This window comes from Gnatocerus cornutus, chromosome 6 (genome assembly GCF_029298725.1).
Source record: "Gnatocerus cornutus isolate USDA-ARS CGAHR chromosome 6, icGnaCorn1.1, whole genome shotgun sequence".
In the NCBI taxonomy this organism is placed as follows: Eukaryota; Metazoa; Arthropoda; class Insecta; order Coleoptera; family Tenebrionidae; genus Gnatocerus; species Gnatocerus cornutus.
In genome coordinates, this window is record NC_142238.1 from 11,281,704 (window position 1) to 11,308,192 (window position 26,489).

General features: G+C 33.7%; 3 protein-coding genes across 3 annotated transcripts in view; 1 reads left to right on the forward strand and 2 right to left on the reverse strand.

Moving 5' to 3' along the window:
• kst (spectrin beta chain, non-erythrocytic 5 kst) overlaps positions 1-18,201 on the reverse strand; it is a 46,597-nt gene extending 28,396 nt beyond the window's left edge. Inside the window, exon 1 of the mRNA XM_088038286.1 lies at positions 17,989-18,201. The gene's annotated coding sequence lies outside the window, so the exon portion shown is untranslated. The remainder of the gene's footprint in view (positions 1-17,988) is intronic.
• A 416-nt stretch (positions 18,202-18,617) lies between these two features.
• Positions 18,618-20,442, forward strand: Mfap1 (Microfibril-associated protein 1). The gene is made up of 2 exons (XM_088038320.1): positions 18,618-18,806; positions 18,855-20,442. Exons 1-2 carry the CDS (start codon positions 18,740-18,742, stop codon positions 20,114-20,116), a joined length of 1,329 nt encoding a protein of 442 aa, XP_087894446.1. The 5' UTR covers positions 18,618-18,739; the 3' UTR covers positions 20,117-20,442.
• Positions 20,116-26,211, reverse strand: Dcr-2 (Endoribonuclease Dcr-2). The gene is made up of 12 exons (XM_088038289.1): positions 26,095-26,211; positions 25,613-25,793; positions 25,333-25,565; positions 25,043-25,283; positions 24,062-24,992; positions 23,645-23,929; positions 23,386-23,598; positions 22,796-23,338; positions 21,383-22,748; positions 20,779-21,338; positions 20,495-20,679; positions 20,116-20,387 (listed from the first exon to the last, which is right to left on the reverse strand). Exons 2-12 carry the CDS (start codon positions 25,765-25,767, stop codon positions 20,231-20,233), a joined length of 4,869 nt encoding a protein of 1,622 aa, XP_087894415.1. The 5' UTR covers positions 25,768-25,793; positions 26,095-26,211; the 3' UTR covers positions 20,116-20,230.
• Positions 26,212-26,489: the final 278 nt, after the last annotated feature.

Consider the following 26,489-nt stretch of genomic DNA (forward strand, 5'->3'; position numbering starts at 1 on the left):
AGTTCTTCGTCATTTTTAAAACTGGACGAATTTTTTTTTTAACAAATTTACTACAAGAAGTCAATGTGAGGACCAACTTCTACCCTGATTACAACATGTTTGTGATGGGTGTACAGTCTGTTTCACGAACTTATCCTGATCTCTCATAAAAGCGTTCAGAGCAAGAAATGAAGTGCGTTTATGGTTTCATCTCTTTCTATCCGATAACTGAAGCTAAAGCAAATCAAGAACGTATAGCATTAAGCTTGTGTTTCTCTTTGTTCTTTTCCAATTTAAGAAGTAAAGAGAGACAGAAGCTCTCAAATATGCCGAGTGTTAGATCAGCTCTCAGGGTGCAACTAGGAATGCGAACACCGACAAGAGAACACAAAAATCACTAAAGAATTGCACAAAATTTATTCTAAGAAAACATAAAAAAATTACCTACATGTAAGTTCACTTGAGTACCTGGGAGATTAGTACCCGTGACTCACTGAACCTGACTTTTAACAAAATAATGAGAATTTAAATTTTTAAACATAAAGCAATATTTGACAGCGTACTTTGTCAAATATAGACAGAGCGGGATGTCGGTACTTGAACCCTACTCTTAAATTTTTATGAGAGATCGGGATAAGTTGGTGAAATAGACTGTAGCAATGAGCTATTCACAAGAATTCTCTCGTATCATATGAAAACGCTGTTCTATCACTCATACAAAAGGAGTACGAATGCAAACCCATTCTCTACGAGGTATTTTTTTGAAACTACCTTGTACGCTAGCCCGTGATATGCGTAACAAGATACAGTATTTTGAAGAATTTAATAGATACGTTTAAAACTATTTCAACAATGTAAATAAATGTATTAAGAATTTATTTTTTTTATTTTTTATGATGCCCTTCACTCATTTGTCAAATGACATGCGCTGAAACAACACTAACACAAATCAGAAATAACAATAACAACAGCATGGTCAGTTGTCGGGTCAGTTATTAATTAGCAACTGCTGTTTGCTCTGCGACCATTTGCTAAAAATCATGGACTTACGGTTTAAAACTCCTTTTAAAGCGATTGTTGCTGGACCAACTGCCTGTGAAAAATCTTATTTTATAAAACGTTTTGTAAAATATTTTGATTCAATGTGTGATTCAGATTTTGAAGAAATTATATGGTGTTACGATGAATGGCAGCCTCTATATGAAGTAAAAGAAGAAGCTTTTGATAAGACCATGTCGATAAAGTATTACCAAGGAATTCCTAATAATTTAATAATAAAGGAGTAGTAATAATAATTACTACATTTAAAATGAATGTCTTGTTGCAATAATTATTATTTACCGTTACAGAAAAATTATTACGTCACGTCAAAAAAAAAAAAAAATATTAAGACGTTGAGGTCCTCGACAGTAATAAAACATTTTTATTACTATTATTTAAATCAACATTTTAAGAACCAAATGTTATAGCTATCTAAAATTATTTTTTGAAACACGTAAAACAATGTCTCCTTATGCCCTGCTAAATCTTAATACAGGGTGATTTTTTAAAAACGGCAGGCGTTGTAGAATTTTTATTTATGAACCGATTTCAAAAATTTAAAAAACAAATTAAATGGTTTTTAATTTCCTATAAACTGATGATTTTAAAAAATTTCTAATTGTCTTAGTATCTTTTGGGCGATACTCAACTTTCTTATTTTAAATTGACACCCATATTTTTTTCTTCATAATTTAGAAGATATTCATTTTCTTGATTCAGAAAATGTGTAAAATGTTCTACTTTTACAAAAAATATTTAAAAAAAAATATCAAAAATGAAAAAATTTAGGCAATAAAAGTTAATAAAATCTAGGTGCGTGCTGTCAAATAACACAATATCGTTATTGTAATGTCAAAAAGCAGCAAATAACAGAAAGAACAAGTTTTCTTTCAACAAGATGGGGCTACACCTTACAATGCACAATGCATTTCTCGTAGGTGTCAATTGTGCAATAAAAAAAAACGGGATGGCGTTTCAACAGTATTTTAATTAAATTAGGTAGTTGTTTTTTCTAATTTGTAATTATTATTGTCTTTAGTTATTAATAATTTAAAAATGAATGCCGTTCTTCATCAAAGAAGATATCACGAAATTTATTAAAGAAGCCAGTGACGAAACATATTTATTAATGAAGGTATTTTGCGTCTAGTTTATTTAGCGATTGTTGCTGGACCAACTGCCTGTGAAAAATCTTATTTCATAAAACGTTTTGTAAAATATTTTGATTCAATGTGTGATTCAGATTTTGAAGAAATTATATGATGTTACGATGAATGGCAGCCTCTATATGAAGTAAAAGAAGAAGCTTCTGATAAGACCATGTCGATAAAGTATTACCAAGGAATTCCTAATAATTTAATAATAAAGGAGTAGTAATAATAATTACTACATTTAAAATGAATGTCTTGTTGCAATAATTATTATTTACCGTTACAGAAAAATTATTACGTCACGTCAAAAAAAAAAAAATATTAAGATGTTGAGGTCCTCGACAGTAATAAAACATTTTTATTACTATTATTTAAATCAACATTATAAGAACCAAATGTTATAGCTATCTAAAATTATTTTTTGAAACACGTAAAACAATGTCTCCTTATGCCCTGCTAAATCTTAATACAGGGTGATTTTTTAAAAACGGCAGGCGTTGTAGAATTTTTATTTATGAACCGATTTCAAAAATTTAAAAAACAAATTAAATGGTTTTTAATTTCCTATAAACTGATGATTTTAAAAAATTTCTAATTGTCTTAGTATCTTTTGGACGATACTCAACTTTCTTATTTTAAATTGACACCCATATTTTTTTTTCATAATTTAGAAGATATTAATTTTCTTGATTCAGAAAATGTGTAAAATGTTCTACTTTTACAAAAAATATTTTAAAAAAAATATCAAAAATGAAAAAATTTAGGCAATAAAAGTTAATAAAATCTAGGTGCGTGCTGTCAAATAACACGATATCGTTATTGTAATGTCAAAAAGCAGCAAATAACAGAAAGAACAAGTTTTCTTTCAACAAGATGGGGCTACACCTTACAATGCACAATGCATTTCTCGTAGGTGTCAATTGTGCAATAAAAAAAAAAAAAAAACGAGATGGCGTTTCAACAGTATTTTAATTAAATTAGGTAGTTGTTTTTTCTAATTTGTAATTATTATTGTCTTTTGTTATTAATAATTTAAAAAAGAATGCCGTTCTTCATCAAAGAAGATATCACGAAATTTATTAAAGAAGCCAGTGACGAAACATATTTATTAATGAAGGTATTTTGCGTCTAGTTTATTTAATATTAATAATATAGAATTCTCAGTGGAATAAGGTTATATGCCCTCCTTAAACCTATTTAACTTTGTTTACGAGGTAGCCACCCACCATAATTTGTACCATTGTTAAAATGATGGGGACGCTTGTAAATCAAAGGCCTGCTGTATTCCGTGGAAACAGCCAGATAGATAGCCAGACAAGAATTTTTAATTTATGATGGGGGGGGGGGGGGGGTAGTTTGGATACTTTTACCTATTGAAAAAGGAATGACTCCACAACAATAGCGTAAGCAATATAACCTTAGGAAACTGGGAATACTAATTTCGAAATATTTCAGACAACTTTAATTTTGGGAGTAAGTTGCGCTTGTCGTCGAGAAGAACTGATGAAAATGACTGTTGATGACATTCAAGATGTTGGGACCGTTTTGATTGTTGATGTTTCGAATAGTAAAAATCACTGCGAAAAAAAACTTTTACTGTTTCAAATTCGGAGAACATTGAAATCCAGAGGAAGTACCGAGCTTATTATTGTCATAAATTAAATTATGGTCTTTGTAATTTAAAAAGAGAATAAGCTTTGACATTATTTTGTTAACAGTGTTTTTTCGTATATTTTAGTAATGTTCAAATGCGGTATGTTTGAGACTAACAAAATGCTCAAAACAACTTTGAATTTTATTGATCAAAATCTGTTGCAAAAGCATAGGCCAAAGACTAAAATCGACATTGAACTGCATCATTTTTTATCAATAGTTTTTTTTTTGAGCGAGCATGTGGATAGCATAAGACCACCAGTGGGGAACAGTTTCCCATCGGCAACAGGCAGCAAAACTGTGACATTTAGCGAATACTCACTTTGCAAAAAAGTATTTACTGTATTAAAAATGCCGGCGACAATAGATGCTTAGCGCGTGCCCTCGTTGTGGCAAAGCATTTTTCCGGGTCAGTTGTCAAAAAAAAGCGGTACTCGCGGTAAGGAAATGCCAGCCATACGCTTTTGCATCGAGGCTGGTGTTGATTTATCCAACGGTGGAGAATACCGTCACATTCAGAGGCTACAGAAGCACCCGAATGAATACACTGTCGTGGTTTATACGTGTCGGGAAGGAAAAAAGTCTTTATTTTGAAGGACATAGGGAATCGAGTCGAAAATGTTTAAACCTGATTTTGGAAAACGGATATTTCAATGTGATTTTAAGTTTGACGGACGCATTTCCTACGAGCTATTTTGTAAAATATATCGAGTTCGCTGTAGAGTTAGTTAAAAAAAAAACAGTAAAAAATGTCCGTACATTTGTAATAGTTATTTATTTCATTAGACTAGAAAATGGTTTTGGAAATGCATGGAAAGTATTGAAATCCGAGCCCACGTGGGCTAGGATTTCAATTTCCGAGCATTTCCAAAACCATTTTCTAGCCTAATGAAATAAATAACTATTACAAATGTACGGACATTTTTTACTGTTTTTTTTTTAACTAACTCTACAGCGAACTCGATATATTTTACAAAATAGCTCGTAGGAAATGCGTCCGCCAAACTTAAAATCACATTGAAATATCCGTTTTCCAAAATCAGGTTTAAACATTTTCGACTCGATTCCCTATGTCCTTCAAAATAAAGACTTTTTTCCTTCCCGACACGTATAAACCACGACAGTGTATTCATTCGGGTGCTTCTGTAGCCTCTGAATGTGACGGTATTCTCCACCGTTGGATAAATCAACACCAGCCTCGATGCAAAAGCGTATGGCTGGCATTTCCTTACCGCGAGTACCGCTTTTTTTGACAACTGACCCGGAAAAATGCTTTGCCACAACGAGGGCACGCGCTAAGCATCTATTGTCGCCGGCATTTTTAATACAGTAAATACTTTTTTGCAAAGTGAGTATTCGCTAAATGTCACAGTTTTGCTGCCTGTTGCCGATGGGAAACTGTTCCCCACTGGTGGTCTTATGCTATCCACATGCTCGCTCAAAAAAAAAACTATTGATAAAAAATGATGCAGTTCAATGTCGATTTTAGTCTTTGGCCTATGCTTTTGCAACAGATTTTGATCAATAAAATTCAAAGTTGTTTTGAGCATTTTGTTAGTCTCAAACATACCGCATTTGAACATTACTAAAATATACGAAAAAACACTGTTAACAAAATAATGTCAAAGCTTATTCTCTTTTTAAATTACAAAGACCATAATTTAATTTATGACAATAATAAGCTCGGTACTTCCTCTGGATTTCAATGTTCTCCGAATTTGAAACAGTAAAAGTTTTTTTTCGCAGTGATTTTTACTATTCGAAACATCAACAATCAAAACGGTCCCAACATCTTGAATGTCATCAACAGTCATTTTCATCAGTTCTTCTCGACGACAAGCGCAACTTACTCCCAAAATTAAAGTTGTCTGAAATATTTCGAAATTAGTATTCCCAGTTTCCTAAGGTTATATTGCTTACGCTATTGTTGTGGAGTCATTCCTTTTTCAATAGGTAAAAGTATCCAAACTACCCCCCCCCCCCCCCCATCATAAATTAAAAATTCTTGTCTGGCTATCTATCTGGCTGTTTCCACGGAATACAGCAGGCCTTTGATTTACAAGCGTCCCCATCATTTTAACAATGGTACAAATTATGGTGGGTGGCTACCTCGTAAACAAAGTTAAATAGGTTTAAGGAGGGCATATAACCTTATTCCACTGAGAATTCTATATTATTAATATTAAATAAACTAGACGCAAAATACCTTCATTAATAAATATGTTTCGTCACTGGCTTCTTTAATAAATTTCGTGATATCTTCTTTGATGAAGAACGGCATTCTTTTTTAAATTATTAATAACAAAAGACAATAATAATTACAAATTAGAAAAAACAACTACCTAATTTAATTAAAATACTGTTGAAACGCCATCTCGTTTTTTTTTTTTTTTTATTGCACAATTGACACCTACGAGAAATGCATTGTGCATTGTAAGGTGTAGCCCCATCTTGTTGAAAGAAAACTTGTTCTTTCTGTTATTTGCTGCTTTTTGACATTACAATAACGATATCGTGTTATTTGACAGCACGCACCTAGATTTTATTAACTTTTATTGCCTAAATTTTTTCATTTTTGATATTTTTTTTAAAATATTTTTTGTAAAAGTAGAACATTTTACACATTTTCTGAATCAAGAAAATTAATATCTTCTAAATTATGAAAAAAAAATATGGGTGTCAATTTAAAATAAGAAAGTTGAGTATCGTCCAAAAGATACTAAGACAATTAGAAATTTTTTAAAATCATCAGTTTATAGGAAATTAAAAACCATTTAATTTGTTTTTTAAATTTTTGAAATCGGTTCATAAATAAAAATTCTACAACGCCTGCCGTTTTTAAAAAATCACCCTGTATTAAGATTTAGCAGGGCATAAGGAGACATTGTTTTACGTGTTTCAAAAAATAATTTTAGATAGCTATAACATTTGGTTCTTATAATGTTGATTTAAATAATAGTAATAAAAATGTTTTATTACTGTCGAGGACCTCAACATCTTAATATTTTTTTTTTTTTGACGTGACGTAATAATTTTTCTGTAACGGTAAATAATAATTATTGCAACAAGACATTCATTTTAAATGTAGTAATTATTATTACTACTCCTTTATTATTAAATTATTAGGAATTCCTTGGTAATACTTTATCGACATGGTCTTATCAGAAGCTTCTTCTTTTACTTCATATAGAGGCTGCCATTCATCGTAACATCATATAATTTCTTCAAAATCTGAATCACACATTGAATCAAAATATTTTACAAAACGTTTTATGAAATAAGATTTTTCACAGGCAGTTGGTCCAGCAACAATCGCTAAATAAACTAGACGCAAAATACCTTCATTAATAAATATGTTTCGTCACTGGCTTCTTTAATAAATTTCGTGATATCTTCTTTGATGAAGAACGGCATTCATTTTTAAATTATTAATAACTAAAGACAATAATAATTACAAATTAGAAAAAACAACTACCTAATTTAATTAAAATACTGTTGAAACGCCATCCCGTTTTTTTTTATTGCACAATTGACACCTACGAGAAATGCATTGTGCATTGTAAGGTGTAGCCCCATCTTGTTGAAAGAAAACTTGTTCTTTCTGTTATTTGCTGCTTTTTGACATTACAATAACGATATTGTGTTATTTGACAGCACGCACCTAGATTTTATTAACTTTTATTGCCTAAATTTTTTCATTTTTGATATTTTTTTTTAAATATTTTTTGTAAAAGTAGAACATTTTACACATTTTCTGAATCAAGAAAATGAATATCTTCTAAATTATGAAGAAAAAAATATGGGTGTCAATTTAAAATAAGAAAGTTGAGTATCGCCCAAAAGATACTAAGACAATTAGAAATTTTTTAAAATCATCAGTTTATAGGAAATTAAAAACCATTTAATTTGTTTTTTAAATTTTTGAAATCGGTTCATAAATAAAAATTCTACAACGCCTGCCGTTTTTAAAAAATCACCCTGTATTAAGATTTAGCAGGGCATAAGGAGACATTGTTTTACGTGTTTCAAAAAATAATTTTAGATAGCTATAACATTTGGTTCTTAAAATGTTGATTTAAATAATAGTAATAAAAATGTTTTATTACTGTCGAGGACCTCAACGTCTTAATATTTTTTTTTTTTTTTGACGTGACGTAATAATTTTTCTGTAACGGTAAATAATAATTATTGCAACAAGACATTCATTTTAAATGTAGTAATTATTATTACTACTCCTTTATTATTAAATTATTAGGAATTCCTTGGTAATACTTTATCGACATGGTCTTATCAAAAGCTTCTTCTTTTACTTCATATAGAGGCTGCCATTCATCGTAACACCATATAATTTCTTCAAAATCTGAATCACACATTGAATCAAAATATTTTACAAAACGTTTTATAAAATAAGATTTTTCACAGGCAGTTGGTCCAGCAACAATCGCTTTAAAAGGAGTTTTAAACCGTAAGTCCATGATTTTTAGCAAATGGTCGCAGAGCAAACAGCAGTTGCTAATTAATAACTGACCCGACAACTGACCATGCTGTTGTTATTGTTATTTCTGATTTGTGTTAGTGTTGTTTCAGCGCATGTCATTTGACAAATGAGTGAAGGGCATCATAAAAAATAAAAAAAATAAATTCTTAATACATTTATTTACATTGTTGAAATAGTTTTAAACGTATCTATTAAATTCTTCAAAATACTGTATCTTGTTACGCATATCACGGGCTAGCGTACAAGGTAGTTTCAAAAAAATACCTCGTAGAGAATGGGTTTGCATTCGTACTCCTTTTGTATGAGTGATAGAACAGCGTTTTCATATGATACGAGAGAATTCTTGTGAATAGCTCATTGCTACAGTCTATTTCACCAACTTATCCCGATCTCTCATAAAAATTTAAGAGTAGGGTTCAAGTACCGACATCCCGCTCTGTCTATATTTGACAAAGTACGCTGTCAAATATTGCTTTATGTTTAAAAATTTAAATTCTCATTATTTTGTTAAAAGTCAGGTTCAGTGAGTCACGGGTACTAATCTCCCAGGTACTCAAGTGAACTTACATGTAGGTAATTTTTTTATGTTTTCTTAGAATAAATTTTGTGCAATTCTTTAGTGATTTTTGTGTTCTCTTGTCGGTGTTCGCATTCCTAGTTGCACCCTGAGAGCTGATCTAACACTCGGCATATTTGAGAGCTTCTGTCTCTCTTTACTTCTTAAATTGGAAAAGAACAAAGAGAAACACAAGCTTAATGCTATACGTTCTTGATTTGCTTTAGCTTCAGTTATCGGATAGAAAGAGATGAAACCATAAACGCACTTCATTTCTTGCTCTGAACGCTTTTATGAGAGATCAGGATAAGTTCGTGAAACAGACTGTACACCCATCACAAACATGTTGTAATCAGGGTAGAAGTTGGTCCTCACATTGACTTCTTGTAGTAAATTTGTTAAAAAAAAAATTCGTCCAGTTTTAAAAATGACGAAGAACTCAGAGAATGAAGGGCTCTGTCTTACAGCTGCTATTTATGAGGGATCCAAAAAAAATTTCTTTATTCCCTACTAATTTCTCATTATTTCGTCCTTAATTTATCGTTAAAACACTTTCCAGTATAATTAATTAATTATGACTTTCTAATTTGCTATCAAATTAATTTCTCCTTGATACATCATTATTTGATCGTTAACTGTAGTCGTAATGGGCATGACTAAATTTCTAATCGAAATGAATAAAAACTTCTTTCCCCTTTTTAAATAGGCAATTATTATGATCATCAAATGCTGCAATTACTCCATTTTTATTCGTATAACTTCATTTTGGCAAATAATTTAGTTATCTTGTACATTTTTATATCGTGTTTCAAGATTTTCATTTTTCTAATATAATTATTTTTTCTAATCATGTACTCTCTTTCCAAACTAGTGTACGACGGCTTCATTCTGAAACGTTTACAAGTAAAGTCATTGTAACAAACTGAAAAAAAAAAACTTACTTGGTGCTGACGAACCTGTGCTGGTAAACTAAATTAAATTTCGCCCAAATCAAAATATTTTAAGGGAAAGACAAAATCATCACTACCATTTACAACTTTCTATTCAATAGAATGCCAGGTAATTACAACCTGCCTAATGACATCTTTTGGGTGTAGAGGGGTGAGAATCGGTTAGACAGTATTTAGTTTTGAGCCACCTCTGTGAGCTTGAGGGTACAGATCTTCAATTTGTTTTTTTTTTAATTTAAAGTTTCAAGTGTTTCTGTTGAAATGGCTGAACATCAAGGTAAGTCAAACAAGTCTATTATCTTTACCTAATACAACCTCGTTCCAGAATATTGTTACAAATATTATATGGATTCGGTGAGTAATCCCATATGCTTGTGGTGCATAAAAAGAAAAGCGCTACTTTATGTTGAAAAGATTCATCAACACTGGGATAAAAAAATGGAGCTCCGGTGCTATAGGTGCAACACTAATCTCGTGGATGAGGAGGAAGCGACGGAGATATGCTTTGAAGATGAATTTATTGACGAGGTCAGAATGGAAACCGAAGAAGAAGATGATGATGAGGACGATTCAGATGATAGCGGGAATAGTACAGATGAAAATCAATAAAATTTCATTATAAAGTGATTTTTATTTCCCACCATTTCACTTTTTTTTTTTAATTTCTCAACAACATTCAATCCCCTCAAATTTAATTTCAAATTTCCCGCAATTGATGTGAATTAACAAATTCAAATTTTGCCACCTTTTTTTCAAAATTCAAATTTCCCGCTGTTTAACTTTCACCAGGTTATGCAACCACATGTATAAGTGACTTTTATTTTCCACAATTTCTGGTTTTTGAATTCCCCGCCATTTTATAATTTAAATTTCCCGCAACTTTTACTTCAACAAATTCAAATTTTGTCACCCTTTTTCAAATTTCCCGCTGCTTATCTGATCAAGGTCACTTAAAAACTTTCACCAGGTTATGCAACCACATGTATTGAATTGGTCAAGGTCAATTAAAACTTTCTCTTTTATATCTATTTAATTATGAGTCATTATCAATTTGTCATTATCAATTTTGATTACTCAATTATTTTAATTGACCTTGACCTAATTACGTAATCAAATTAATTGATCTAATTAATTCAACTTTCACTTTGATATCTAATTAATATCCAATTAAAAAACAATTAAAAATTCATTAGCCTAATTAAAGCGCTAATTAATTAATTAATTAATTAATTGACCTTTGATTGACCTTTAATTGACCTTTGATTGACCTTAATTGACCTTTAATTAATCACTAATGGGCCCCCCTTACTACTTCTGCGTTTCAAATTGTTGTCGTAAAATACTGCTGAGATGTTACAATATAAAGAAGAATTACGTGAAGGTGTTTAAAAAGAAGGTACTTCATCACTAATGACACGAAATTGGCTTTTGGGACGTTGAAAGCTAAATTTTAGATGTACATGAAAAGGTTCGCTATCTAGAAGAAAATGTTGATTTATTAGCAAATTAATGCATACAATCAATAATCATTATCCTGTCCGCTTCATGTATCTAAAATGCAAGAAAAATCATCCAATGCAATAGATTTTTTTTAATACCAATCCTGCTGTAAAAAGGGAAAGAGGTGATTACAACGGTATATTTTGTCAATGTCAAGCATGAGCTCGTGATTAATATGTGATATTTATGTTAAAAATGACAGTTTTTGTTTGAGATCATGGGATTTTTACTGCATTTTTTATTTTTGGAATTATACGAATCGATGACAGACGCCAAGATGTTCCTATAAATATAACTTGTAATGTGGTGGAAATTCATCATTTTTTTAATTTCTTCATCGATATCATTTGAGTAGAAATTACTCACACACGGGGTCGTGGCAATTATCGCTATGCTCCTAATTTCAATCCCAAATATATTACCACTTATTGCATTATTTTGGAAAAAACTTAAAAAAATCAGTCAATAAAAAAACAACAATAACGCATTAACACATTTAGTTACACTTTGATGATGATAAATTGTGTTGTTTTGACAAGCAATTACTAAAACATATACTTCTAGTCCTGTTAATGAAAAGATCGACTTGTTTGTATAACCTAAACGCTCTTGTTTTGGTAACCGAATTAAATTAAACTAAATTGATCGATTAGCTCCTTCAAGTGTGAGGAGAATAATCTAAATCTCATAATTCCATCAAACGATACACAAACATAATCAGAGTTTAACCGCAGCAGATCGGATAACAAGATCAGGTTTAATGCACTTAGGAATTCAGAAATATCATGTAATTTCATCGCAAAAAGAGAAACGGTCAGACGGTAGTACTTCTTGAATTCTAAAGTCCAACACTTGGAGCATATCAATTGGCATTTTTCCTTCTACGGAATGTTCAGTTGGTCCAAAATTGCCATTCTGAATGAAAACAAACGTGTCCAAGCAATGAGTGAAAGCCTGTGAATTCTTTAAGGCACGCACCCAAACAAACTTCCAATTTTGTGATTCTGTTGGCACGTTTCCACCTTCACAGTTGCTTTTTTGTTCAAATCCAGACACCCGGAAATGGCTTCGTAAATCCGGCATTTGTAGGGATTCGAAAACCGCCTTGCCAACCGCATTCTCATAATTAAAATCTCAATGTTATTCATGTCGTTTTAGATCACATTCTCTTGCAATTCACCAATTTAAATTGTGCCCATTATTCACACACTTTCATCCAATGCGACTTATTGTCTTGGAAGTGACGGGTGTGCCCGAAGATTTTCCATTTCGGTGAACCGCCTGTTCGAGTTATTACCAAATAAGACATAACAGGATTAACTAAATGTTTGTACAGTCATTGTCAGCTATTCCATTACAAATATTGCCGTGTGTTTTATTTACGTCCGATAACGCTGTAATACTGATAAATTATTTTAAAGCGTTGTTTGTCCAGTCCTGTGACTTCTGATATTTTTTCCAGTAACTACCTAAAAATTTTGTTTACTTTTCGTATTAGCAGTGTCACGCGTTGTTGTTAAAAATCGAACAATACTTGTTACAGACAAAACTCGCTAAAACAACCCAAAGTGTTATTTTTTAACGATGACTTACCTCTACGGTCGTACCAGAATTCATTTGTGTCTGTCATTTTTGTTAGATCACTTTTTACGTGGGAACGACGTCAATGTTAGCTCGCGCAAACTAAATACACTAAAAATTATTAAACAGTTTCAACGTTGATAAAATATTAAACAATATGTAACATGGCACGATCGGGTAACCTCGGCAATTTTTAACACACATCATCTTCTCAGTGAAACAAAGTTTCACCCAAATTTGATCTGAAGATCCTTTGAGATGTCTTTCTTTTAAGAAAGTTTAAAAGCTTCTTGTTTGTTCGCGAAATAAGTGATAAGTGGAGTCGCATTCCTGAACTTTTACTTTTTGTGTTATATTTTTCCGGTGGTCAAAAACCTCAATTATCTGCTCCAGGCGTTCTACCGGAGAGGATGGTATAAATTATAAGGTATAAGCACACAGATAGCCGTTATTTTTAAGAAATATTTAATAAAATAAGAAGTGAAAAAATCATATTAACGGCATTTCCTCGGTTGACCGCGTGATGTTAAATCGGCCATTTATTTTATTTAATTATAAAGTGTAATCTTAATCCGTATTGTTATGATAAGATCTTCCATTCGAGTTGATAAATTTATTTAGATCGAAGTCACGGTCAAGTCCTATTTACCTTCACCTCAATTGAAGAAACAGGTGCAAAGATTATAAATAACAGATAATGGGAGAAAATAAGATGAGATGCAGTTGGTACGGTCGATTAAAATGTCAATTCTAAGCACCGGTAGCTATAATTGCGATGATTCAAATTTCCCGCCCCAGGCTTCGATGGCAAATAATGCTAAAATTATCGATGACACATGACAAGTTAACCTTACTTTGAGTCAGTTTGACATTAAATTGAAGGCGAGTTGGCAGGACGTCTGTTCAATTTCTCTAAAGCGGGAAATTTAAAAAAATACGAATTACAAAACAGAGCAGTAAAGTTACATTATTTCTGTCCTAGAACTTGTTTACATGTTATCAAATTGATTGACTAGGTTTACTGTATATTACAAAAACATGTGCAAATGCATTTTGCAAGATAACAACTGATAATCGCCGAACACGTGTCTTCTTTAATTTCCATTGATTTCTAGAAAAATATTAACGTCTCGTCTCCTCAATAAACAAATTAATGAATGAAACTAATATAAAAATGGAAATTTGCAATTCTAAACCTCATTTCTCTTAAATCTGAGATTATCTTGGTCGGTAAAAGTCATTTAACACCAATAGAAACCTGAAACTTTTCTATATCCTTTCCAAGGCAAGTACACTGAAAACAATACGAACTTTGCATTTTTTTCCAACCATGTGAAATCCGCTTGTGTGTTTCTAGGTTGTAGACTATTAATACAATTTCGTTTGAATTGAGAAACGTAAAGTGATGTTCCAATGATGAATAATGCATTTTTTCCACTTGTGCATGCAGAAACGTTGCAAAATTCCAATTGCGTAAGCGTATATAAAACAAACTCAGTTTCTCCTGTTTTTTAACGTGTATGGGTGCAGTTCATTATTATTGAAATGACAAACTGACACGTTTTAATCGCTGATAGTTTATTAACACGACCAAATTAACACGTTGCACAACGAAAATGCTGGAGACTTCAACGTTGAAGCAGAACACAAAATCTCTTGATCTTACGCCTGTTTACACCTACTTAACATGCATCTGTCATTGTGAGATCAGCATTTCTTTTATTTACTAAACCTACGACTCTGTAGTAGATTTGTTTGCATTTATTGGTGTATGATTCAGAATTCCAAATGTTACGCGGACGTGTTTTTTAATGAATAAACCTGATCTTGATGGTATTTAATAAATACAGAAGTCGTAGGTGCGACGACCGTTCAGAAAACTGTAAATGTTTACCAGAGATGGAACGTTCAGAGGGTAACTTTTACCTGAATTTCGTTTGGGGCAATAAGTGTCGATAACTAAAGAACAGATGCTGGAATTTTTGGATAAAGCTAGAAATGGGCGTTTATCGACCTACGCCTACAAAAACAAGCGCCGATTTTACGAGACTCTAATAAACGGACCCAATGGATGTTATGAAAAATAAATAAACGGTTTTCACTATTGTATGTACAAATAACGTTTGCTGCTCTCTGAGCACTGTTTGCAATTTATGAAATATTTTGTACACAAAACACAAAACATAAGTAATGGGGCAGATGTTACAATATAGAGGGAAAGGAAGCAAATTTGACAAATTTGGACCAAAAATTCCTGTGGTTATAAAAGGCAACTTCAGAACAAGTTTGTTGAAACTCCTACTTTTTATCACAATACAGTAAAATACAAAGAACCTAATTTCTACGTAAAAAGAAACCCTAGATGGTATCCACCATCTGACACCACCTCACAATATGCTCTTTTTTAAACCTTGAAACCATAACAGATAAATCAGTAGACAAAGCGCTAAAGACTTTTAAAAAACAAATTACAAGTTTACATGAATAATGCATTGTACTGGAAGAACAAACAGTTCCATAAACGCGCCATTATCCTTTTTTCCTTTAAGAAATAACGGTGTCTTCAAGAAAAACATAACTATTACACAAACTGGACACCAAAGCAGTTTAAATTAAAAAACTATGCAGCTTGATTATAATTGTAAATTTCAGGGCAATCGCTTCAAAATTTTAATGGTTTTCGCCCGAAACCTTCCTGATGACATTTGCGATAACGCGAATTCCAAAAGCCTGATTATTTGTTCTCCATATTAGATGTTACTTAACGACCATAATTACTTCTTTGTGGTGCTATGTTATCACACGATCAATCTATTGAACCACGCCAAAAGTGATTTTTCCCTTGTGAACCCAACCATCATCAGAACCAGTTATCATGAGTGCATTGTTGCGAAATGAAGACGTAATGTGTGAATCACGCAAGCATAGAAAACGTTCTAGTCTTGAAATACTACTGTCTTAAGAATGTTTCGTTATCAACTTATCAACCACCAATTGTGTAATTCAAAGGTTATTATGTTATTAAGGATATACAAGTAATCCAGTAAAGTACCGGTTATTGCAAAGGTGTTATCTTCTCCACTTAACCAAAGAAAAAACGCTAGTGATATCAACACCTCTTTTAGTGATGTAAGAATAGTAATTCAAACACGTATGGCTCGAATTTGATGGTTGGTGAACCATTGGGAATGAGAAAAATATTTTAAAAATTCCATGGTCAATGGCTGGAAAATAAGAATAGATGTGTTATAAAAAAAATACGACATTGGAATTACAAGCCGGAACTCACATCGGATGTACCGAAACAAGGGTAAACAATGACGAAAACAATGACTGGTTGTCCTTTCAAAAACCCACTAATTTTGGGGTTTCTGGGGGAAATTGTCTGAGAATGTGAGTACCTAAACCAAAGAGAATCAAGACAAAGACCTACAAAACCAAGAACAAGTTTTGCAAACAACTTTACAGTAAAATATGACGGTTTCCTGTTTTGATAGCAAAATCCTAGACTTCTAATCTCAAATCCGCTAATGGATTCTATTAAAAGACAGTTGTAGGTTGTCACGAAACAATTCAAAGGTACTGGAATTTGGAATCACAACAAAAAATAACTATGATCTATTGTTACAATCACGAAAACTCTTATCAATGATTAATGAGAATTGTACTGCAGCATCAAGTACCAAAATAGATTCATTTGTTAGAAAGTTTTAATTAATTTTGATAACTTATTGATAGTTAAGGTCAAATCGAATTCCTAAAAAAATATGGTTGATTTTAAAAAATAGTGTCCACACTATTTGATAAAGAACTCATCAACATGAGAGAAAAAAGATAAACATATATTTTTTCTGCAAGATTTGTGCACAAAAACGCGTAACTATCATAAATCAGCTGATCTAGTTTCATACATTGAAAGTGAATTGAAAATAAAATATTAATTTTCACCTATTGAACTAGTGTTATTAAATTACATATTACTTAACCATTAACACTATTTCTAAAGAGTATAAAAACTTCTAAAAATAGTAAAACGATATTTTATATGAACTTTTCCACTGACTGTGGCCTCTCTCCTCATTATAATTTTCATGTCATGTCACTAACTCGCGATTATAAGCACAATAAACTCAACAATAATAATAGATATAAAGTTTAATGGTACCATGATAAAACATAAAAAGGATGTAAAGATTAGTCCATTAAAACTATCCACAGTGTAAAAATTCTGAATTTTTCAATAAGAAGGAATTCTCCTCAAAAATCTCCATTATATTTATATTCCACCACATTAAAATTCCAAATGAAAAATTTAAATTTGGTAGCGGTCTATCGGTAGTTATTTAAAAAATTTTAGAAAACTATTTAATAAATTAAAATAAATGGTACTAACACAACAATTTTTCAAAATTTCCACTATTACCATAAACGTTAATCTCTTAAAAAAAAGCCGAAAAAGCTAAATAAAAACAAATTTAAATTGTCGTCAAGCAGGCATTTGACCAAAGACTCCACCACAGCCACCTTTGCTGTCATTACTTTACCGGAACTTAAACTGTACATGAGTGAAAATAAATTGGCCAAGAAAAGCAGGGCATTCCGGATGTCGTTGACCCATTCTTACACACATCCTGACGTCATCGTCTGCAAACCAGAAGATAAATAATCTAGGTATTCGGCAACCTATTAGACCATGTCCTTGATTGTTGGTTTACTTTGCATAACAGCATCGCGGCATGCTGTGGCTGTGCCTAGGAATCTCGACATGCCCTGCCTAAACGTCAGACTCGCCACAGACTCCTTGATCGTGCTGACATACAAGAAACAAGAATTTGCCGCGCCTAGGTCTCTGGATTCTTTTTTGTCCATACGCGACAATAACAATCCCGGCATTTACTCCGATTACGTAAAACACTAATTTCTATGCGAAGAAGTACTCGCTGGTGCTGACCACGAGTGCGACAGCATCGCAGCAGCGTTTACCGAAACGGTAAATCCTGATCTGTTGTTACCGGTTTTGGTGTTATAAGCGAAAATTATGGCGTTTTTTTCTTGGGATCATCTTAAGAACTCTATTACCTTTTGGTGCGAAGTTGTCCTGCTCTTGGTAATCCAAAAATTAGCGGGCTGAAGACAACACAAAAAAACACTGATTCAAAATAACACAAACACACTTAATGAATGCTTATTGTTTATAATATTTTAGCGGTTTGTCACGATCACCAAAAATTAGAAAAACACTGCTTCGCCGCGTCTTCTTCCACGCTTGCGTTCCGTAGATTTAACTTATTCAGCATCAACAACAGGTGGCCGTGCCAACACCGTAAAGTGAAAAACCGGTCGTTTTATTCCCGACGTTGGCGACACTGAACGAACCAAAAACACTTTTTTTGAACAAATAACATCAGCCAATACTTTCTAATTTTCAGTTTTAGTAAACAAAAAAGCTTAAAGTTGCACTAATTGAAAGAGTAAATTCAATTTTTGCGTTATATCGTACCAGAAATTTGAAAACATCTATAGACAGCGTATCATTTTCCTCTTGCCATGCGCAATCAAAATAATTTCAATTTATTGATATCTTTTCCATAAGCACAGGCATTATTAGTGATTTTCATTTAATCTTTCCAACAACATCCCTAATCAAAACATTACTATCAAAGCAAAAATTTAAATTCAAAAGTTACTTGGATATGTAACCCGTCAAACAGCGCTTGACACTCAGTTTTGACATTTGACAGTATTGACATTGACAATCGTTTTGGTTTACGTATGTTTTGTGTTGTTTAAACACCAATTAAGTGTAAACGAACGGGTTTTTACTGAAATTATGAATATCCAATCATCTTATGGTATCCAGAGTACGGCTGGGGCCGTTCCTGTGCGAAATGAAAAGGGTAATTGCTTCACCAAATCTTAACCCCACTTTTACAACTATTTTTTAGGTGAAATTTCTATGCAAAAAGTCAAAGTACATCGCTATGTATCAGGAAAGAAGCCCGACTACGCTCAGGACGCGCGTTCCGACAGTGATAGTGACGATGAAGATTTCCTGGACCGTCGTAATCAACCAGTACAGCCCCCTTCTCCAGAGCCTACCAAAAGTGATGAAGAGCTCAATGATCCTCGTTTGCGTCGTCTTAAAATTGCTGAAATCGAGACTGAAGTTAGACCTGAACGTAGACGACACATTTTTGAGCCTGAGGTATTGGAGTCCTCTGATGAGGAGTCTGATAAAGAGCAAATTAATCTGCCTGAACACAAGCACACTTTAGAGGCGGCTCCTGATGATGATGAGTCTGAAGTTGAACTCAGTGATAGTGAAATCGAGAAAAAGAGAGAAATGATGAAGAAAAGGATGATGGATAAACAAGAAGAAGAGTTCATGTTAAAAGAAGAAGAAAAATCAGAGTCTTCAGAAGAGTCATCTGAATATGAAGAGTATACTGATTCAGAGGAAGAAGCCGGTCCAAGACTAAAACCGATTTTCGTGAGGAAGAAAGACCGGATAACCATCATTGAGAAAGAGAAAGAAGTACAGAAACAAAAACAACAAGAAGTGGAGGCGGCACGAAACGCTGAAGAACGACGAAGACAGACTCTAAGAATGGTTGAAGAAACCATCAGAAGAGAACAGCAAGCAAAAGACAAAGAAACAAACGAACCTAACATTAACGACGTTTGCACCGACGATGAGAACGACGAAGTTGAGTACGAAGCGTGGAAGCTAAGAGAACTGAAAAGAATTAAAAGAGATCGTGAAGAACGCGAAGCTATAGAAAGAGAACGCTTGGAAATTGAAAGACTGCGCAATATGTCAGAAGAAGAAAGAAGGATTGAGATGAGATTAAATCCCAAGCAAGTCACAAATAAAGCAGTTAAGGGCAAATACAAATTTCTACAGAAATACTTCCATCGTGGTGCCTTCTACTTGGATAAAGAAGACGAAGTATATAAAAGAGACTTTGCCCAAGCAACGCTCGAAGATCACTTTGATAAAACTATTTTGCCGAAAGTTATGCAAGTCAAAAATTTCGGGCGATCTGGACGAACGAAATACACTCATTTGGTTGACCAAGATACTACACAATTTGATTCGCCGTGGTCAAGCGAAACATCGCAAAATCTCAAATTTCACAGCTCACAAGCGGGTGGCGTGAAACCAGTCTTTGAGAAACCATCACTTAAAAAAAGAAAAACACAATAAAGGGTTCATAAATATTTATTTTAGCGTATTTGTACAGTTAACAGTAACAAAGCTTCAAAAAAATACGATGAAAAATAATAATGGTTGAATAAATGGAATTATAAAACAAAAACATTACGAGCTCATTTTTAACGCACGAAGCGCGATTTTTGCAGCAGCTCTTTTTGCCATCATTTTGTTTGATCCAAAGCCATGGACGAGCTTCGGGCGACCTTCACACATGAATTTTAAAGAAACCATGGTTTTCTTCGATTCAGTTTCATAACCGGAGCTAAAAATTGTATATTATGAAACCCGCAGTTTTTTGTAGTAAACGATTTCAGTAAGCATGTAGTTTTGATTCTACACCTAACATAAATACACATTCGAAATCCTTACCTAAAACGGGGATACGCAGTATGGCATTCGTACAGTCTTCGTATCATATTCTTAGGAACATTTTTACTAAACAAGTCGATTTCTTGCCACATGATCTTATAGAAAACATTCCAGACAGTTTTTAAATCACTGCCGCTGTCCAAATATACCGCCCCTGCCAACGCCTCAAAGATGTCGCCTAACACCTTAAATAATAAATTATGTTACAAGAATGGTAATGACTAGATCCGAATTGTATACAAAATTTTATCTGTTTTTTTTATGCGACACAAAACCGGGCTTACTTTAGGGACATCCACGTACTCGGCGATATTTAAATCTTCTTCTTCCAGCAAAATGAGCACTTCATCATCAATAACGTAGTTTTTCAGGGCTAGATAATCAGCAAATTTATCGATATGCCCTTGTAATTTCGAGTTCGTCATCAACAAAAATTTGTGGAAACCACATCTAACGACAAAACTTGCAAACGTGTTGTTATTGACTAAAGCTGAACGCAAATCAGTCACTTCTCCGGGATCTAAATATCCGCAATGTTCGTAAATATAGCAAGTTATCAAAAAATCCAATATCGCGTCGCCTAAAAATTCCAAACGTTCGTAGCTGTTCGTTATACGGTTTGGAGAATAAGAGGCATGTGTAAGTGCCTGCAAGAGGAAAGCTGGATTTTTGAAGCGATACCCCAAATGATTTTCCAATTCCTGCCACTGAGGAATATGGAAGAGGATGTTGTCTCGCGTCGCTTTTTCATTCAAAATCGGGTTGATTTTAGATGTTGCAATTAAGTACTGAATATTTTCAGAAGGTGGGATTATGCCGATCCATTCCACGAATTGTATTCCACCTACGACAATATGAACGAAAGAAATACAAATTTAGGGTATTCACCTTTGAAGCCGCCATTCAAGAAGAAAGCTCCCAATAAGGCCTCCACGCAGTCTGCCATAGTTTTATCACTAACGTACTGACTGTTCAAAAAGTTGGACATGCTAACATATGAGTTGTCTTCATCGTTGCCAATTACTTCAGGAGTTATTTCGCTGAGAGTCTTTTTGCTCAATGTACCAGCAATTTGTTCCTCTGAAGGCACGTTACAGTAAAACAATGTGTTGATAGAGCATTCCTTGTTACGAATACTGTTATTCAAAGGTGGAGGGATGGAAAAACAGGGTGGAACCCACTCATCATTCGGGGATAAATCACAATTCTTTAAGATACCACCCAACTTTTTCCGTAGGGCTAAATAATACAAGTTTTTGTTGCTAACTAGTTTCCCTTTGAGACTTGTACATTGGCCCTCGTTATACTTTGGGAACTTAAACAAGATGTACAGCGATGATAGAATCTTTAGGAACGAATCTCCCAAAGTTTCGAGACGTTCCAAGTTGACGATATCATTGGCTTCGGCAGATGTTAAAGCCTGATAAAAAGCACACAGATTGGGGCTCTGATTGTCAAACACAATGTCCAAGACCATGAGATCTTTGTGTTGAAACTCTCTCGAATATGTGATCGCGGGGATATTTTTCGGTTTCAGCGGAGAATCATTCTTTAAAGTCCTCTTATCCTTCGAGACCCTCTGGGAAATAAAAGTCTCATAATATTCAATGTCCATGACCGTGACGTTGATATCGCGTTCAATATCTTTGGGTTCTTCTACATTTTTCCAAGAATATTCAGCTTCCAGCCTCTTCGTTGCGAAATCTTGATTGTATTGTTGCGTCAACGACGTTGCATTTTCGAGAGGAAGACAATTACTATCAATGGATACAGCAACACTGTCAGTCTCAACTTGGGTTTGTGTGTCAGTCGGCACGTAGTTCAACAGGTGGACATCTATTTCCAAAGCGGGGCAATTTTCCAGATACTTTTCTTTACAACCAATATCTCGCGCAATTCGCATTTGCAGCTCTTGGAGTTTGAGCAGAAAAACTAAGCGAGAAAGAACGCTTGGAAGAAATCTAGCTTGAATCCATAAACACGATGGAAATTCTTGCTTGATCACCAATTCAGGAATAAGGTATTCTTCAAGTTCTTCGTATCGTTTATCCCTTTTCCGCTTAGACTCACGACCTCGGGGTTTGAAAGTGTTAAGTCTTTTAGACAAACCTTTAACCAAAAGAAGAGGTTGCGTGGGGTTTAGTATATTCAACTGGTGCTTCTCTTCATAGTAAGTAACGAAGTCTTTGTATTCTTGATTCGGGAACGGACTTCTTGCGCTTTTATCGCTACAGACTCGAGTTACCACATACATCTAGAAACTTCTATGAAAAATCTGCAAAGTTGTTAAAAAATATTTACCGTTGGTTGTGTCCTGTACCACGGTGATACAATCTTGTGCAAATACGTATCTTCAGTCACGTCAAGATTCATACGTTCGGAAGAAGTCGGTTCGAATTTATTTTTAAGAGACTTGTGCTGCATGACCACATCAAAATCAATCGTCACCTCTGAAGTGTCTTGGATAGGAACGACCAACAACATCTCCGAATTCATTCCGTTATTATCGAAGATTAAGAACGGCTTGAGTATCTCCAAGAGATCGTTGAAAATCAAATAGTGGAACTCTCTCAAATGCATCAACTCCTCTTTAGTTAGTGAGATTTTTTTCACGTTAGCTTTGATATGAACTTCTATCGTCCCAGCAGAATCAAAAATTGGAAATTGGCACAAATCTGGGATCGGTTTCGGCGACAATAAACCAAAGCAGAGCGAAGTTTGATACAAGTCGTAAACAGTTCCTTGATCGAAATCTTCACGTCTTGCGTATGAAGGTTTGAATTTCACTATATGTAAGTAAAGAGGCCGGTTCTCTTGGATTTTGCCTTTTACGCTTTTGGAAATCTTTAAAAGAAGATTGAACACTTGTGCTTAAAAAAAAATGTTCTCACCGCTCTGTCGTGCAATCTTTTCTTCTTTTTAACACCCGCATCCTTTTCTTTTTCCTGCGGCCAATGCTCAAACAAATACGAAACATCTTCCTCACAAAACTCTTTCTTCACAGGCAGTAAATTATCATCAAGTTCTCCACATTGATGTAATTTTATACAAGCGGTTAAAGCAGCGGCCCGCTTTGCGTCTTTCTTGTTTGTCATGAACGGTCCCTATAACAGTTGTGAAGTTTTTTCACTTGTCTTTCATGACACTTACTTTAATAGGTTCAGTTATTGGGCAAACAATTGGCAGAAGGATATAAACCCGTAATTTGTTATTTGTATCATTTGGTTCCAAGTACCACTCGGGTGAGTAAACATTGTACTGATCCTTAGAGAGACACTGGCAATAACGACATAAAAGAGCGATAGCCGATATCATATTGACTTGAGCAGAATTAAGACCGTTTGTATAGTACGGTGCAATGGGGTCTTCATTGTACATGTTGTTGATGTCACTCTGACTAGGACTCTCGCGTTCCAAGTTTTTCCCTACTAACACCTGTAAAATATTTTTATATCTGTCAAATTAAACAAAATAGCTGTCCAAAGCTGACTCAACAAAATAAAGTTATAGTAAAACCTTTTCTGGCGAGGTAAGATTGAAAAAATTCTATTGTACAAATTTACTTACCATATTCAATACCGCTTCTATCTGTTGAAACTCCTTGTATTTGATAAAGAACTTTTTCGCAGACTCGTGTTCAAGGATGGTATAATACAAACTTTTCTTATGCCGAGCCCTTCCTTTAGACTGAATGTAAGATCTGTAGTCTTCAGCTTTATCAAATTTTATGACCAAGGTACACTTTGGTATATCCACCCCTTCTTCCAAAACGTTGGAACTAACCAGAACATTGATCTCTTTATTGATGAAACTGTTTAGGACCTCCCTGTTCTTTTTCGTAATGTACAGACTCTCCCGTGTATCGTTGTAAGGATTGTTGTTGTTGCCCACAACGAAATTTGTCTTTAAATGACTAAACTCTTGGTCTACTTCTTTAAGGGCTTGCAAGACAAGATAAATGATCTTCGCTGTAAACCTCCGTTTGGTGAAAATAAGGCAACAGAGTTCTTCATCAGACTTGGATTTATATTCGCCTAGAATCTCGAACAGTTTTAAGACTTTATCAGTGGAGAACTTTCGCAATTTGTCGATTTTGTTATGACCAGCCATCGCTTTTTGAAATAGTGTCTTGGCCCAGCCAATCATGGTCAAAACGTAATTGAGGATGACGAAAATCTGTGTCTCTTGACAACGCTTTTTGATCCTTTCAACTTGTATCATGTAAGCGATACATGTCAGATGACCACCAAAACAACCAAACATTTCTATATGTACAATTAAGTCAGCAAGGAGGTTTCGTAAACTTTTTAGTACGTCGACAGGTTCTAATGGTCTCAAAATGTTTCCAGACAAGTTCAAAATAGGATTGGAGTCTTCAATTACGACAGTTTTTAAAGTATTGATCACTTTCGTTAAAAGAGACGTAACTTTCACTTCTACATGAGTTAAATTGGGTGCATCACAACACTTGAATAATTCTTGGGGGTTAGTAGAATACCTAAAATCAAGCATTGTAGTTTTAGTGAGAGTTTGATTTAGTAAAAATACCCAACAACATCATCTAAACCATCAACAGTAGCTACTTTACTGTGATATGTTGTTTCAAGAGCTTTAACCTCGTCCATGACTTTATGTAATTTACAATTACCATTTAAAAGAGTGGCGGTTAAACCGAGAATTCGAGGAGGTGTGGAATAAAGGTTAAACGTTCTCATTATTTGGCGCATGGAATGATCGTCAACAGCGTGATGACATTCGTCAAAAATCATTAAATTAATCTTATTCACATCTGAAAATAGCATGCAAATGTTGGAGGCAAGAAGAAGTTAGTAACTCACCAACGGAGTTTGCGTTAATAAGATTGATCATAATTTGTGAGGTCATGACTATAACTTGGAATCTGTTAAATTGAGTTTCCCATTGATCTTTTCCCCAAAAATCTAAGTTCATTTCTCCTGAAAATGCTCCCACAGTCAAAACTGTGTGGTCTTCAATATACTTAGCATGCTGATCAACCAAAGCTACAGAATTGACGAGGATGACTGATATTTTTCCTCCATCTTTGTAGGGTCTAAAAACTACCTGTTAGCAAAAAAAAACTGCAATAAAGCTACATACATTGCTAAGCTATCGCTTAAATGTTTCAAAACCATAATGGCTATAAAAGTCTTGCCAGATCCTGTAGGAAGGTAGATGATGGTGTTTTGCTTAATAGCAATCTTCATTAGCTCTACTTGGTAGTTTCTGGGAATTAATTGCTCTTCTTCCTCCATTGTGGTAATTTTGGAACAATTCAGATCTAAGACAAAAACCACAACTCACGTTACGTGTTACAAACTTCTAGAACAAATTACACAATACAGCAGGAATTACACGTCATCTAAAACAAAATGGGAATCCCCCAATTACTTGAAATTACGTGCACAAACGAGCGAAGCCGAAGTAATGAGAAAATCAGAATTAATATTTACAAATTAGACATCGCTATTCGTAATAATAAAAAATATTGGAGGTTTCTAAAAGATAACTAAATCTTGATTTTTATATATAAGTACAATTAATTTCATTTAGGTAATTTACTATAGTAAAAACTATCTAACCTTAAACTGTTTTTCCTATCTTGAGTTCTTGATTTGACAGGTGACAGCTTGCAGTGAAATTAGCTGTTATTAGTCCGAAGGTCCGAAACTCCATTGTTCGAAAGAACAGATACGACACATTATTTGTACTTTTCTCTCTTTGCAATGAAAATTTTAATCTCCCAAAGAAAGATAAAGAATAAACTTCTGTTTGGGATCGAAACATTCAATGCTCGTGTTTGTAAAAATAAAATCCCTAGATAAAATCTTTCGAACTCGACCAATCACAACCAAGGTAATTAAAAAAAAAAGACTTCTCGATCTTTTCAAAATTATATTAACAGGATTTAAAATTATGAAAGGCTTAAAATTGAAATAATTTTTTTTTAAATTATCAGGTCAACTGACAGAAATAA